The 15,637-nt window shown below is 42.6% G+C and overlaps 1 protein-coding gene across 2 annotated transcripts in view; it reads left to right on the top strand.

Annotated features, from left to right (window-relative positions):
* Positions 1 to 15,637, top strand: part of spata17 (spermatogenesis associated 17) — a 117,898-nt gene that overhangs the window by 91,113 nt on the left and 11,148 nt on the right. For both annotated transcript variants that reach the window (XM_031901878.1, XM_031901879.1), the window contains one exon: positions 2,083 to 2,209. In XM_031901878.1, coding sequence (XP_031757738.1) covers positions 2,083 to 2,209 — 127 coding nt within the window. The remainder of the gene's footprint in view (positions 1 to 2,082; positions 2,210 to 15,637) is intronic.

Genomic DNA, 15,637 nt, shown 5'->3' with positions numbered 1-15,637 from the left:
ATGAAAAGTTCTAAAAATTAGGAAAAATACGTTTTTTACCCCATAAGGTATTCATTATTAAGTAGTTAGAGCCAATGGGCTCCCAATTTTATAAAATTAAAAAATTATATATATATATACCTGTATATAGTGAATAAAGTACCCCCTATTGTAAAATATAAGGATATTAGTATTCACCGAGGAGTTCCATGACCATATAAAAGCACAAGGCCCGAAGGCTTTTATACAGGTCATAGAACTCCGAGGTGACTTCTAATATCCTCATATTTTACAACAGGGGGTACTTTATTTATTATAATATAAACATTTTAGTGAGTCATGTGACAGAAATGAAATCACTAAGCTCCAATTATAACCGATGACATCATTGAAAACAGTTTATAAGGATATAATTTACAGTTTGGTGCCATAGGGAAATGACCATTAACTTACGAATTAACTGTATTTTATATATATATATATATATATGTATATAATCAAGACATCATAGAAGAAGAGCCGCACATCTCAGACTGAGTCTCCACCAGTTAAGTTATTGTATTTCTTCATAAGTCCTAAAATGTGCGGCTCTTCTTCTATGATGTCCTGTTGATTTCTACGGATCTGCACCCAGGCAAGCTTCTCTACTTAAACTTAAGTGCCTACCTTCCAGTAGTTCCTATATATATAATCAGAAATGTCCGACCTGCAGTGCTCCAATGTGCTCCAGTGAAGACCCAAAGCTGCCTGGGAGATGCTGAATTGTGATACAAGAACAGCTAGAACTCCAGGGGTTGGGCACTGCTCATTTACAACACCTAACTGGCATGTTTTGCACCTTATCCTTTGCTAAGGGGTGGCACTTGGGTAGCTTTAGTGTGTCTGCTAGGACCCCCTTAGCAAAAAAAGCAGATGGCACACAGAGCGATAAACTAGGGAAAAACCCTTTCAAAGTTTTATTGCGGTGATGCAAGGCATCACCGCAATAAAACTTTGAAAGGGGTTTTCCCTAGTTTATAGCTCTGTGTGCCATCTGCTTTTTTTGCTAAGTTGGTTTTGGGAGGGTGCTGATCCCTCCAGCAGTGAGCACCGGGCGCTTATCATTTTTGGAGAGCCAGGGTGTGCGGAAAAGGTCTCTGTTGTGCTTCTGCTAGGACCCCACCTTACTCTTTTGGAGCACTTTTAACAAAACAAAACAAAAACACCCGCTTATGGCTGACTTTTTCAACAGGCGCAGGGTGCAGAGCATACTTTATACTGCTTATTGGGCCAGCACAAGTGAATTTTGCACCCCTTAGCTTGCCAGCACTTGCTCCTCTCCTATCATAAATGAACCCTATAACTGTTTAACACTACACAAAGTAAGTTGATCTGAAAGTATTAGATATTCAGCTTTCTGCACATTACATGGACCTGCCAACAGACCTGGCATTTCTGCATTGTAAAAAGACTCACCAAGTCCCAAAATACATTGAAGTCAATAGGTGTTTTTTGAGCAAGAATTTTTTCTTTCTGGGCATTTTTTTTATGGCAAAACCTAGCGACAAATTTCACCCATCACTATTGTTGGAGGAAATGTTATAATATTAATATGGGGCCGGGTAACCGGCATAGCAACCCACTCTAGGGTTCATAGCTGCCATTTAGGTATGGACTCCTACTCTGATGACAAGACTGTAAAACAGCGGGACTGTAGGGAAAGAAACTGAGATTTGGTTCAAAATGTCAATTTTCATGAAATACCCTATAGCAGAAAATCCCAAACAGTGAAGAGTTGCCAGGGAGGACTTGGCAGTAACAGACAGTAAGGGTGAGATTTTGGGGATAATGTCTCTTTGGCCTCCTAGATACACCTGAAAGCCCAACTTAATGTAAGATGTCTAGTAATGACTTATTTGATGTTTGTTAAATTGCTGGACCCATGGCTGAATAGTTGATCGACCAATGTTTGGTTATCCTTAGCATAGATTAATCCTCCAAGGGGGTTGAACCAAAAAAGTCTGACAAGCACCGCCCCCATTGGCTGAAGCTCTTTCATGTACAAATCATTTTCTTAACACATTGCATAACCTCTAACTGCTGTGTGTGTAATTTGTATTTCAGATTTGCTCCCTTTTCTTCGTTTCATAAAACAAAAGGTTATGATCCGCTGATCCACACATCTTCCGACTACAAGCAAATCTCATTTGTCACGCGGGCGGAACAGCCAGAGAAATGGGTAGCAAAGAAGGTAACGTGTCCTGTGAAATTCTTTGTTTTATACAGACTGAAATATGCTTGTTGCCCCCTCATTGCAAATCCTTTAACATGAAACTTTCATTTCTTCCAAAGGTAAATGTGGGTATGTAGTTACATTTAAAGGGGCAGTATACCCTCTTTTTGTTTGGCTGAGTCTCTGTTGAGGAGGAGTGGGCAGGTCCTGGTTTGGCTGAGTCTCTGTTGAGGAAGAGCGGGCAGGTCCTGGTTTGGCTGAGTCTCTGTTGAGGAAGAGCGGGCAGGTCCTGGTTTGGCTGAGTCTCTGTTGAGGAAGAGCGGGCAGGTCCTGGTTTGGCTGAGTCTCTGTTGAGGAGGAGTGGGCAGGTCCTGGTTTGGCTGAGTTTCTGTTGAGGAGGAGTGGGCAGGTCCTGGTTTGGCTGAGTCACTGTTGAGGGGGAGTGGGCAGGTCCTGGTTTGGCAGAGTCACTGTTGAGGAGGAGTGGGCAGGTCCTGGTTTGGCTGAGTCACTGTTGAGGGGGAGTGGGAAGGTCCTGGTTTGGCAGAGTCACTGTTGAGGAGGAGTGGGCAGGTCCTGGTTTGGCAGAGGCACTGTTGAGGAGGAGTGGGCAGGTCCTGGTTTAGCTGAGTCTCTGTTGAGGAGGAGTGGGCAGGTCCTGGTTTGGCAGAGGCACTGTTGAGGAGGAGTGGGCAGGTCCTGGTTTGGCTGAGTCTCTGTTGAGGAGGAGTGGGCAGGTCCTGGTTTGGCTGAGTCTCTGTTGAGGAGGAGTGGGCAGGCCCTGGTTTGGCTGAGTTTCTGTTGAGGCGGAGTGGGCAGGTCCTGGTTTGGCTGAGTCTCTGTTGAGGAGGAGTGGGCAGGTCCTGGTTTGGCTGAGTCTCTGTTGAGGAGGAGTGGGCAGGTCCTGGTTTGGCTGAGTCTCTGTTGAGGAGGAGTGGGCAGGTCCTGGTTTGGCTGAGTCTCTGTTGAGGAGGAGTGGGCAGGTCCTGGTTTGGCTGAGTCTCTGTTGAGGAGGAGTGGGCAGGGGGTTTTTCTTCCACTTTACAGTGCACTGGTAAGGCCCCATCAAGACTATGCCGTGCAGTTTTGGTGTCCAGTCCTCAAACGGGATATTATTTATAGGTTCTATATTAATTCTGTATTATTAAAGGTTCGGTGCTGGGCACAAGAACTCATTCATAATTGCACACATTCAAAAAAATGCAACCTACTATAACTATTAAATCTTTTGTTTCATAGGGATTGCAGATTTCAAGAATCATTTATGAAATGCAGTGTAGGGTGCCACGTGCAAAAAAAAAAAAAAAAGTCTTAAACTGTCATGTTTTGGAACACTTCCGCCCTGCCCTAAACTTTACTAAATAGCCACAACAAATTAAACTCAGAGACCTTTACTGTATCTGCCACAGGATAGTGTTCAGCAGTGCTGTATTTATGTTCCCCCGCCTACCTGCTACCCGTCCCCTAACCTGCCCATCCCTTAGGGCAAGCAAGTTACAAGCACATTGTGCTCCTATTCACATTGAAAGATCTGCTCGTTTGATGGAGTCACCAAACGCCAAAGTGGACCTTTCCCCAATATGCAGGCAGTCAGAACAAGGACCACATCAACGAGCCAATGCAGACATCGCTCCAATTGGATTTATATGCCTGTCCGATTGATATGTGGCCAATTTTCAGCCAGATATTGTCCGGGTGGGCCCATTGAAGTGCCCATTTCACAGGCTAGCTGCCAACTTGGACCGGAGTACATAAATTAGCAGATAAATTCTGCCCATGTATGGCCACCTTAATTGTGGGATTTTTCTCCCCTTACGTTAGTACCACACATGGAAGATTCTCTGCCTGCCTTCTTCTTTGCCTGCACCCAGAACCATTGCTTTGGCCCGGATGCAGGCACATGCGGCGGAATATCCACTCTGAGATGCAAACTCTTGTGTTTCTTTGCCGATATCTGCCGTGTGTGCCAGCTTCTGGGCCAACACAATGGTTCCGGGTGCAGGCAAAGTAGCCGTTTGATGCCAGCATAGGGGCTGATTGTCAGCCTGCAGTTTTCCACAGACCGAAAATCACCCTTAAGCTGGCAATACATGCACCGATTATATTGTACAACACCTTGTTTCGTACGATATTTGGTGTGTGTATGGCGGCTTGACGAGGCTCCGATATCACAGAAGGCTACGGATATCGCCAATCGGGCGAGTTAAAAGATTTTGATCGGGCGTCATTGAAGGCGCCCAAGCAAAATCTACGTTCAGGGCTGAATCAGCACAAGGAGGTAGAATTTCTATTGTTTCTACCTCCATATCTGATGATTCAGCCCTGAACATCAGTGGAAGGTGGGAACGATCTTTCATGCTACCGATGGTCACATGAAAGATCGAAATTGCTACGTTTATGGCCACCTTTAGTGTACTTGCAGCAGGGACATCAATGATTCCTTTTGTAGGCAAATTAAGGGATTTTTGCCAAACATGGTAAGATTCACTCGTTTGGCAAGGTCATCAAATGAGCGAATCTTATTGCCATGGGTGGGCAATATTGTGCTAATCAAATCGTTTGGCCCTGGGGGGATACGAAGAGTCAGAGCGAGAACTGAGCCAATGCAGTCCTCAATCCGACAGAAAAATCAAGCCTGCCAGAATGATATCTGCACAATTTTTGGCCAGATATGGGTCGGAGAGGCCTGTCTGAGGGCAGATAAGCTGCCAAATTGGTCTGAAGGCCCCAACTTAAATCTGCCAGTGTATGGGCACCTTTATTCTTAGTGAAGGAGATGAGACAATGTTGTGGTTAGTAATTACCTGCCTGGGCTGTTGCTAGGCGCGAGGCAGTATATTATGCTAGGGGGCACATATAAATAAGCACATTACATTTAGAGAAGCTAAGCAGATTGCACACAACATAAAGCTGAACCGTTTGCAGCTTTTGGAACAGAGTGGGATGTGGAACACATCATGGACTTAATGTGGCACAGCGCTGTCTATAGAAACTTGGGTGGGCCCGTGACTACCTGCCCATTGCACCCGATGATTGAAACTGCTGTCACCGGCATCCTGATAATAATGAACATTCAGCTTAACGACCGTGATTATGATTATCATAATTGATGTGCAAGTGCAGTGTGTGGGGATCATTACAACTGAACTGTATAGCGGATGAACATGGCACGCGCATGCATCATTTTATGCGCTGATTGGAATAAAATAGGTCTTCCAGTGGCTCCATTTCATTGGGTTTCCTCTGAAAGAAAATACAATTAACCCTTTATTATTTTGAGTTGCACTTTTCATTTTTAGAATACAGGTATGGGATCTGTTATCCGGAATGTTTGTGATCTGGCTAAGGGATCTTTCCATAATTTGGATCTCTATACCTTGAGTTGACAAAAAAAATCATTTAAGAATTAAATAAACCCAATAGGATTGTTTTGCCCCCAATAAGGGGTAATTATATCTTAGTTGGGATCAAGTACAGGGACTGTTTTATTATTACAGAGAAAAGGGAATCATTTAACCATTAAATAAACCCCATAGGGCTGTTCTGCCCCCAATAAGGGGTAATTATATCTTAGTTGGGATCAAGTACAGGTACTGTTTTATTATTACAGAGGAAAAGGAATCATTTAACCATGAAATAAACCCAATAGGGCTGTTCTGCCCCAATAAGGGGTAATTATATCTTAGTTGGGATCAAGTACAGGTACCGTTTTATTATTACAGAGAAAAGGGAATCATTTCACCATTAAATAAACCCAATGGGGCTGTTCTGCCCCCAATAAGGGGTAATTATATCTTAGTTGGGATCAAGTACAGGTACCGTTTTATTATTACAGAGAAAAGGGAATCATTTCACCATTAAATAAACCCAATAGGGCTGTTCTGCCCCCAATAAGGGGTAATTATATCTTAGTTGGGATCAAGTACAGGTACTGTTTTATTATTACAGAGAAAAGGGAATCATTTCACCATTAAATAAACCCAATAGGACTGTTCTGCCCCCAATAAGGGGTAATTATATCTTAGTTGGGATCAAGTACAGGTACTGTTTTATTATTACAGAGAAAAGGGAATCATTTCACCATTAAATAAACCCAATAGGGCTGTTCTGCCCCCAATAAGGGGTAATTATATCTTAGTTGGGATCAAGTACAGGTACTGTTTTATTATTACAGAGAAAGTGGAATCATTTAACCATTAAATAAACCCAATAGGACTGTTCTGCCCCCAATACGGGGTAATTATATCTTAGTTGGGATCAAGTACAGGTACCGTTTTATTATTACAGAGAAAAGGGAATCATTTAACCATTAAATAAACCCAATAGGGCTGTTCTGCCCCAATAAGGGGTAATTATATCTTAGTTGGGATCAAGTACCGGTACTGTTTTATTATTACAGAGAAAAGGGAATCATTTAACCATTAAATAAACCCAATAGGGCTGTTCTGCCCCCCAATAAGGGGTAATTATATCTTAGTTGGGATCAAGTACAGGTACTGTTTTATTATTACAGAGAAAAGGGAATCATTTAACCATTAAATAAACCCAATAGGGCTGTTCTGTCCCCAATAAGGGGTAATTATATCTTAGTTGGGATCAAGTACAGGTACTGTTTTATTATTACAGAGAAAAAGGAAACCAATTTTAAAAAATTATTTGATTAAAATGGAGTCAGAGATAACAGGTTTGTGGGTAATGGATCCTATACCTGTATTTTCAGTACTCAAGTAATAAGTGCTGTTTATTTGCTATTCTTCTGAACTTAATTCCTATCACTCAGATAGTTTGATTCTCCTTGCACTATGTTCTGATGAATTATGTGCAAGTCCACCTGTCCATGCAACGGCAGAATAGTCCCAGGGTTCCATAGTTGTCAGTAAGGGGTGGCCACCTATCTTCATATATGGTTGAACCACCCCTGGCCACTGGGAAGTAAAGTGACTTGATCTGGTTCAAAAAATCTTGAAAAAGTATCAGCCCCACTTGTCATATGTCAGTGAAATGTTTCAGCACAGGTTTAGGCCTTGGAGGTTTTACCGCTGCTTGGGGGCAATGGTATCTCCAGGGTTCCTGGGCATTAGTAGGCACGCCTGCCTGAATCATCGTGGGAGGTAGGACGGACGTTGTGGAGCTGAGTATAACTATAGAGGAGAGCAAGGAACATCTTTGGACAAAGAACCTTTATCAAATAGCATCAGTACGTGCAACTGTGTCTGCAGCCTTTATGATTCTACCTTCAGCTCTTTAGTATTTCCATTTGCCAAATACAAAAAGAAATTAAAAAACATTGATAAGATAGTCTGTTAAACGGGTTGTTCAATGTCCAGACCTTATTAAACCACCAACAATGGTCTCAATCCAATTTCTATAAAAAAAAGTAAAAAGGCCACTGTAAAAGCAAAATTTTCTACCTGTTAAATCAGCCCTTCTTCTGTCTCCCTGATCAGTATCTGAAGGGATGGGAGTCGGAACCTGACACACTGAGAACTTCCTGTATGCTGACATCATAACTTTTTCATACTTTTTTCCTATTGGACCAATTCATTAACCAATGGCCTTTCATGTTATGCAACTGGTTAGAGTGCACAAGCAACCAATGCTTGTGCACTCTAACCAGTTGCATAAAATGAAAGGCCATTGGTTAATTTCTCACTTGCAATGGCATAGGCAAACACTAATATATTGTTTTGTTAGTTATGTCACAGGCACAGGAAGCAGTGTCAGACTGACAGGAGACACAGCCAATAGGAGTTAAGCCTGCTGCCAGTACTATTTGTAACATCATATAAGGAAGTAAAAAGCGACTGTAGTGATTATTGGGGTCACTGATGAAAATCTCTTCAGCTGCACATTTTTTGTTAACTATGTATACGGCAAAGACTATTCTATTAATATGAACTGTTAGATTTGTGAATGTTGTACAAAAGTGAACAACCCCTTTAAGTTAGCTTGGTGGGCAGGGAACCCAATGAGACAAGCAGTGTCTGGGACTGGGACCCCAGGGACCCACCAGAAAACCTTAGACCGTGGGCCCACTCTTCAAACTATTTTTCATCCACTTCTCACTCAACTCTATATTTTCCTAGTTTTTTGATCTTTAGATACTTTAATCTATTCTTCTTTATATTTAGTTGATTTGTTCCCATAGAGAAATAGGAAATGACGATGGAATAGGCCAAATATTTAGAAGCAGGAGGGCCCACTGACACCTGGGCCTACTGGGAGTTTTCCTGGTATCCCTATGGGCCAGTCCGACACTGGGGACAAGCGGCTGCTGAACTTAAAGAAGTGATAGACGTAAATCATTACTGATAGATGGAAGTGTTGCAACAGGTCTGGTTTCCCAATATCTGCCCATTTGACCTCCCTAAATCAACCCCACGTGTCCTACAAACGCCTGCATTATCTATTCCGCCTCCATCTTGCCTGGGCTTCCCCTGAGTCAGCTTTCCAGTGCTTTCATTCCAAAGGATGGGGGTTTCTCTTTTCCAAATATTTTGATTGATGGTTTCTCATCTCTAAATAAAAAGAGACTTGACGACATCAGCATTCCTAGCTTGTGATTCCTCTGGCCCCGGGGTTATCGCTCTGATTGCCGCCTCCGCGCTACCGCCGACATGACCTGCCTGGCAGATGTTTGTTTTAATGATTCCGCTAAGTGAGAAAAATTGGTCTGTGATCTAAAAGGAGTAAACGGGAACAAATCAATCAAACGATCAAATCAAGGCCCAGCCAATTGCATATTAAACGGAGCCTATACTTTTTTTTTTCTTCTCCGTACCCTATCGCCCTGCTCGTTGATTGAACAGTGCTGTGTCAGCCATGTCTTCCCTCTAATGCTCCCAGTAATGCACATAGACAGAGTGACAATCACAGTACAGCCTCCCTTCAGCTGCAATTAATCTTTTCGTTAATGTAGACGAGGGGGGAAAGAAAAAAAAAACTCATCAGCTTCTTTTGAAGACGAGGGGACCCTGTATTTTTTTTTTTTTTTTTTGATGTTTGCATTCTGAGGGAAATTGTCCCCACCAGTTGTGACAAATTGAAACACCAGGCTAATTATGGCGGCTAATGAAGTGTGCGGAATGGTCACAGCTTGTCGTGAAGCACTTCCTTCAGCTAGGATTAGACTTTCATCAATCACTTTTTTAAACTGATCCAGAACTGCTTCTGCCGCCGCCACTCAATGCTATTTCTGTAATTGCTTTTTTTTTTTTACCCAAAAAGCTTAGGCGGTTTTTGTGAAATATTGCATTCTACAGGACGAGGGGCGGGGGGGCCTTGCTAAGGTTTTTAGGAGGAAAAATAAAAAAATAAAAGGCCACCATTGGGCCCATCGGCTGATCAAGTGCGAGAGAGCTAATAAAACGAGAAGATGTGATATACGGCTTTTAATCCCGTTAAAGGTAGCCATAAAGCATATTCATGTGTATGTTTATGAACCATGATTACTTCTGACCGGACGTGTATTGAAATCGCATGAAACATGGTTTCTACGCAAGATGCTCGAATTCCCTAAAGCAACTAAACAAAATGAATTTTTCACTTCTCGGCCTATCGCCCCGGGGTCCGTGTTCTTCCGTATATCATTCACGTACATTTATCACCTTTTGCCAGGGTGTTTTTTTTTCCAGGCTTTCTAATTGTGGGAATTTATTTTAGTCCTCTGCAAATACAAGTGGCGTTTCCCCCCACGCCGTGAGTCTTGGGCAGAAAGTGAACAGGAAACAAGTTCGGATTTGCCCTGTTGAGATTTTGAGATGTAACTTGGCTGCTTTCAGAACGCCAGCTACTGAACCAAAATGTGTTAAAGAGCCCCACACAACACAGAAACACCTAATATCCCTATCACTGTAATCTGTTCCTTCAAAAAGTAGGAATAAATACCATTTTTATATGCTGAAATCCAGCTGCAAAACAGTTCTTCTCTTTCTGCATCATTTGAAATCCTGGCAGGGGAGGAGGGACTAAAACACTGATGCTACAAATTGTAACAACTTCTCCACAGCTTACAGACAGCGTGCAGGAACTACATAACCCACAATGCATTGCACTGGGATGTTCCTTCCCTTATTTACATCACGTGTGCAGCAGGGAATTGTGGGATTGGGAGGATGCAGGCTGAGGGACAGGCGACTACTGTTACGTTTTATTTGAGTCACAAAGTAGTCAGCCAGATCAGCAGGGGAACAGGGGGCGGGGCTTAGGGAACTGTTCCAAACCAGATTATTACGTTAAAAATCATGAAAAGGCTGCATATTTTTTAATTGATGTATATTGCAAAGTTGCTTTTAATGATATTTTCTTTGTGTGTTTGGGTGGAGTTCCCCTTTAATCAAGGCAGCAAAAGCCTAGGAAAATCTGTTTTAAAGAAGAAGGAAAGGTTCAATCACTGGGGGTGCCAAATTAGGTATTAAAATTGCCACCTTTTTGAGCTGGGTTCCTAGGTTCAGTTCCCACCAGTGGAGATCCACTTGATTGGACGAATGAGCAAACCTCTGCTTCTAAAAAATGAGTGAAACTGCTTAAAAATTCACAAAATTTGGCTACTGTGCAACTTTTTTGACAGGCCCACAGTTTTTTTGATGCAACCGTAACTTTTTTGACATGATCGCAACCCTTTCACCCTCAGGTTATTTTTTTGTGAATTTTCACAGCAGTTTTGTGGGAAAAATAAATGCCAATGGCAAAATGCGGAATTTCATCGCGAATCCATGCTTGACGAAAAAAATTTGCTCATCAATATTTATAAAAAGTTGCAAATCCAGTTCCACATGTGGAAAATGTAGACATTCCCCAAATAAAGGGTTGGGTGTATAAGCGCTGCGTGTGTGGCTCATCTCTATATATTTACCTTTGCACTGTTGTGACGCCAAAGGATTGTGAGCTCTGTCAATGGATTCTGAATGCCAGGTGATTGTTATTACCCCAGTGGAGGTATTATTGCACCAGTAGGGTCAATTTTAACAGCCAGTTAACCTGCCTGAATGGTTTTAATGTGCAAGGTTGGACTGGGCCAGCAGGACACGAGGAAAAACCCTTGTAGGCCCAGACCCAATCCTCGCCTGCCTCTCCCCCGCTGCTGCTCCCCAGCTGCCCTCCCTTTCCCACGTGGGGGGGGGGAAGCTGGCATTGGGAGGGGGTCGGGACCCCTGTGATAGTAGCCCCTGTGGGCCTTGTATACCCCAGTCCGACCCTGTTGGGGTGCGTGTGGAAACCAGAGTACCTGGAGGAAACCAATGCAAGCACAGGGAGAACATCAAAATTCTTTGCACATTGTGCCCTGACTAAAATCAAACCTCGGACCCCAGCCCTGTAAGGCAGCAACGCTAATCACTGTGCCACCATTCTGCCCAAGCATTTGTTGAACAGCTACAAGAATCCGCCTGAATACCAGGGCAAACGGTATGATTGACTGATAACCTCTACCCCAATCATAGCTACCTTAACTATACCCCTATCATGGCTACCTTAACTATACCCCTATCATGGCTACCTTAACTATACCCCTAGCATGGCTACCTTAACTAGACCCCTATCATGGCTACCTTAACTATACTCCTAGCATGGCTACCTTAACTATACCCCTATCATGGCTACCTTAACTATACCCCTACCATGGCTACCTTAACTATACCCCTATCATGGCTACCTTAAATATACCCCTATCATGGCTACCTTAACTTTACCCCTATCATGGCTACCTTAACTATACCCCTATCATGGCTACCTTAACTATACCCCTATCATGGCTACCTTAACTATACCCCTATCATGGCTACCTTAAATATACCCCTATCATGGCTACCTTAACTATACCCCTAGCATGGCTACCTTAACTATACCCCTATCATGGCTACCATAACTATAGCCCTGGCATGGCTACCTTAACTATACCCCTGGCATGGCTACCTTAACTATACCCCTGGCATGGCTACCTTAACTATACCCCTAGCATGGCTACCATAACTATAGCCCTGGCATGGCTACCTTAACTATACCCCTGGCATGGCTACCTTAACTATACCCCTAGCATGGCTACCTTAACTATACCCCTAGCATGGCTACCATAACTATACCCCTATCATGGCTACCTTATGGGCCATTATAAACTTGAGATGAGATAAAGTACAGGATCCCGTAGCGTGGGATATCTTAAGGTACTGGGGTATTCTTTATTCTGCTTCAAAACTTATATTAACACATGAAAGTGCTGCTGACATCAGTCAAAGCACCATAGTGACATATATGTTTATAGCCATGGCCATTTGTTTGTCCCAGTTAAATAAGAGCAGCGGTTACATTCAAGTAGCCATAAAACTGGAATGGGTTCTTTGCCACATAATATCACCATTTCTTTCATTCTTTCAATGAGAACTAATCTATTAGCTGTATAAATCAGAAACAAAGAGTTTGTTAATGATTAACCCAGTGTAAGTCTGTGGGTGTAGAAGGGTGGGTGAGTGGGATTCCCCTGGGCTCCAAATAGACAGAAGGCACGTGGCTAACATTAATGATGGATGTTTAGCTATAATTGGTTATTCTATGGACTATTCACGTGAGTAAATCAGTTAATATCATGTCTATATACAGGCCTGTTTGTTGAGGAGGGAATAGAGAGGTGTTTGGTAGTGAATATTAGCCATTTCCTTACCAATACTCAGTATGTCTCTATATGGGCCATTGTATGGGCCAAGCTGCAATGCGTTGAATGGAAGATGAGCAAATATTTGTAAATTTCCAGTTTTGCTGAATCCAGATTGAATGATGAATGAATGTTATTAGAATCAAAAAGTCTCTGTACTTGGAGGTTGTTGGCAGTACATTCCCTTGAGTTATATGATTTTTCCCTTATTGTAACCCCGGTAAGTCATTTGCAATATGACTCAACCAGTACAGTGGCAATTTCAGGTATTAGATTTATTATTACATATTCTAAATTTTGCTGTCATTTACCTAGGGATCGTGTGATACATGTGTTAGGTACCCTTAGACCTGATTGTGGCTGCTCGATAAGTAGTTTGTGACCCAAGGCAAACATACAGTAACTTCTGAGCTTGGATATAGTTTCCCTTACCTTTTGCTTGCATCGCTGTGGCTCAAAATGGAGTTGTTTCCAGTGCCCCAAGCTATGGCTAAATTGTGCCACACACAAAAGGAGAGAAGGAGTAACATAGAATAAGGGTTATTCTCATTTCTGCCTCACATCTCTGTGCCCTGTGCCCCTATCAAGGCAAGCGTAACCAGCAATGAGTAGGTTAAAAGATAAATGTATGTGAGCTCTGATGTGGAGACTTGTACCCAAAAATGTGGTCTCGTTATCAATTTATACTTCTCTAATTGTATTGTTCATAGTTTTGGTCAGGCCGCCCCCATAACACATTAAACTTCCCCCTCCCTCCAGTTGGGCCTGCTCACTATTTGGCAAACTTTGTCATTGGTGAATACCATACATCTGCACTGAAAAGAGAGATCATAGGATGTACATGGTCCCGGCGATGCCATGTGTGGGGCAGCCAATCACAGCATTAAGTAAATCTAAATCAAGTCCATCAAGTTTCTGTGTCGCCATTTTTCTTCAGTGGGTGGATATTTGTTGACTTTCCGATGTCAGAGCTTCTCTGCTGGATTTGAATTATTATTGGGCTCATTTTGAATTCAGTATGGGGCTTATCTAAGTCAGTGGTCCCCAACTTTTTTTGCACCAGGGACCGGTTTCAAGCAAGACAATTTTTCCAAGGACCGGGGATGAGAGGGTGGTGCAACTAGTGCATAGTATATCATTTCATTATATATATATAATGTAAATGTAATTATTATGCATTTTATTATTAGTATTATTATTACATACAGCTTAATAAGGTACTTTGGTCCTTGTCCTGCTCAGTAGAAAGCTTCCTGGGCTTCACATTGCTGTTGTCATGGCTGTGTAACACATCAGGGAGTTGGGATCACAGGTAATTGGGACCAGAGGTGGCCCGCTTCAGCACAGCCCACGGCCCGGTGGTTGGGGACCCCTGATCTAAGTGGTCCCTACTACATTATGAAAAAAAGAATTTATCCTCGTCATCTGGACTCCACCATGTGATTTTAAACAAGTTACCATGGACTAATTGACATAAGAATTAAAAAAAGGACTGCACTGTAACCGAGGGGCTCTGGATTTAAAAGTAATACTAATTAAGCATTCAACTATTTTACATGATAATTGGGTCTTCAGAGGCCACAGTATGCAGTGTGGCAGCTCCCACTTCTTTAAATTGTACAGATTCACCTTGACAGATTCACCCCTAAACCTTGGAAAAACAAGCCCCTGTATGTACTGGAAGTTTCAATTTATGACTAAATGTAGATGAATAGTGCTTTAGTCTGGGGTTGAACGATCAACCAGAAAAGAGATCCTGACTCCCATTACCCCACGAGGGATGAATATGCATCATTAATAACAAGATAAAGGTTCTCTCAGAAAAGGGCCCCCAGAAGGTGTCCGAGGCTACTGGTGGGAACGGAGAATTATGGTGCACGTTGCTTTCACCAGCTGAAATATTTTCATCCTGCTTCACCGGGGCCAGCAATGGTGTCAATGTACTTTGTGTGAAAAGTGCAAAAGAAAAAAAAAAAGCAGCATTAGCACTTGACAGGCCTACTTGAAATAAGTGAAATTAATGGAGCTCTATTCATGTACGACAAGGCCACAGCACCCCTTTCACGCAGCTTACAGACAGAGAAAAGTCAATACTTTTTTATTACTCAAGGCTGACCTACATTCTGCTCTACAAGTGCCAAGCCCACTAATTGCTTTCAGTGGTGAGAAAAGTTTGCCCCAAAGAAGCACGGGGCAGATCAATCAATCTTTTTTAGGGTAGCTCAGCGCGCTCGGGAGGTCGGAATAAAACCCACGCCGGGGTGGGAAAATATTGTGCTCGGCAGAAATGTCATTGAGCGGCATTAATGTATTTAACCTGCTCTCCAGCAAAGGGTTAAAGGATGCTTCTCTCTCTGATAGCTAAACAGCTCAGCAGTTTTTTTTTCCCCAAGGGTTAGCGACCGACTCAACTTTAAACATGATTTCCATTTACATTGGTTAGACCGGAGAGCGGCCAATCAATACGCGGTGCCAGGGAGGGGTCACACTTTTAAGGATAGTACAACCGAATGAAATAATATGATATGTTTCCCCGATAACAGTGAAAGTATTTGCATTGCAATAATGGAAGGTTATTATTATTATTATTATTATTATTATTAATAATAACATTTATTTATAAAGCGCCAACATATTCCACAGCGCTGTACAATAAGTGGGATTCATACATTGGACATACAGAGTAAAGGTCCCCATACACCATAAGATCCGCTCATTTGGCGATGTCGCCAAGCAAGCGGATCTTCTCCCGATATCCCCACCTACGGGTGGGCGATATTGGGAGAATCCAGGGTAATTCA

Source organism: Xenopus tropicalis, chromosome 5 (genome assembly GCF_000004195.4).
Source record: "Xenopus tropicalis strain Nigerian chromosome 5, UCB_Xtro_10.0, whole genome shotgun sequence".
Lineage (NCBI taxonomy): Eukaryota > Metazoa > Chordata > Amphibia > Anura > Pipidae > Xenopus > Xenopus tropicalis.
Note: the sequence above shows the minus strand (reverse complement) of the source record. Positions and strands in the feature narration are given on the sequence as shown.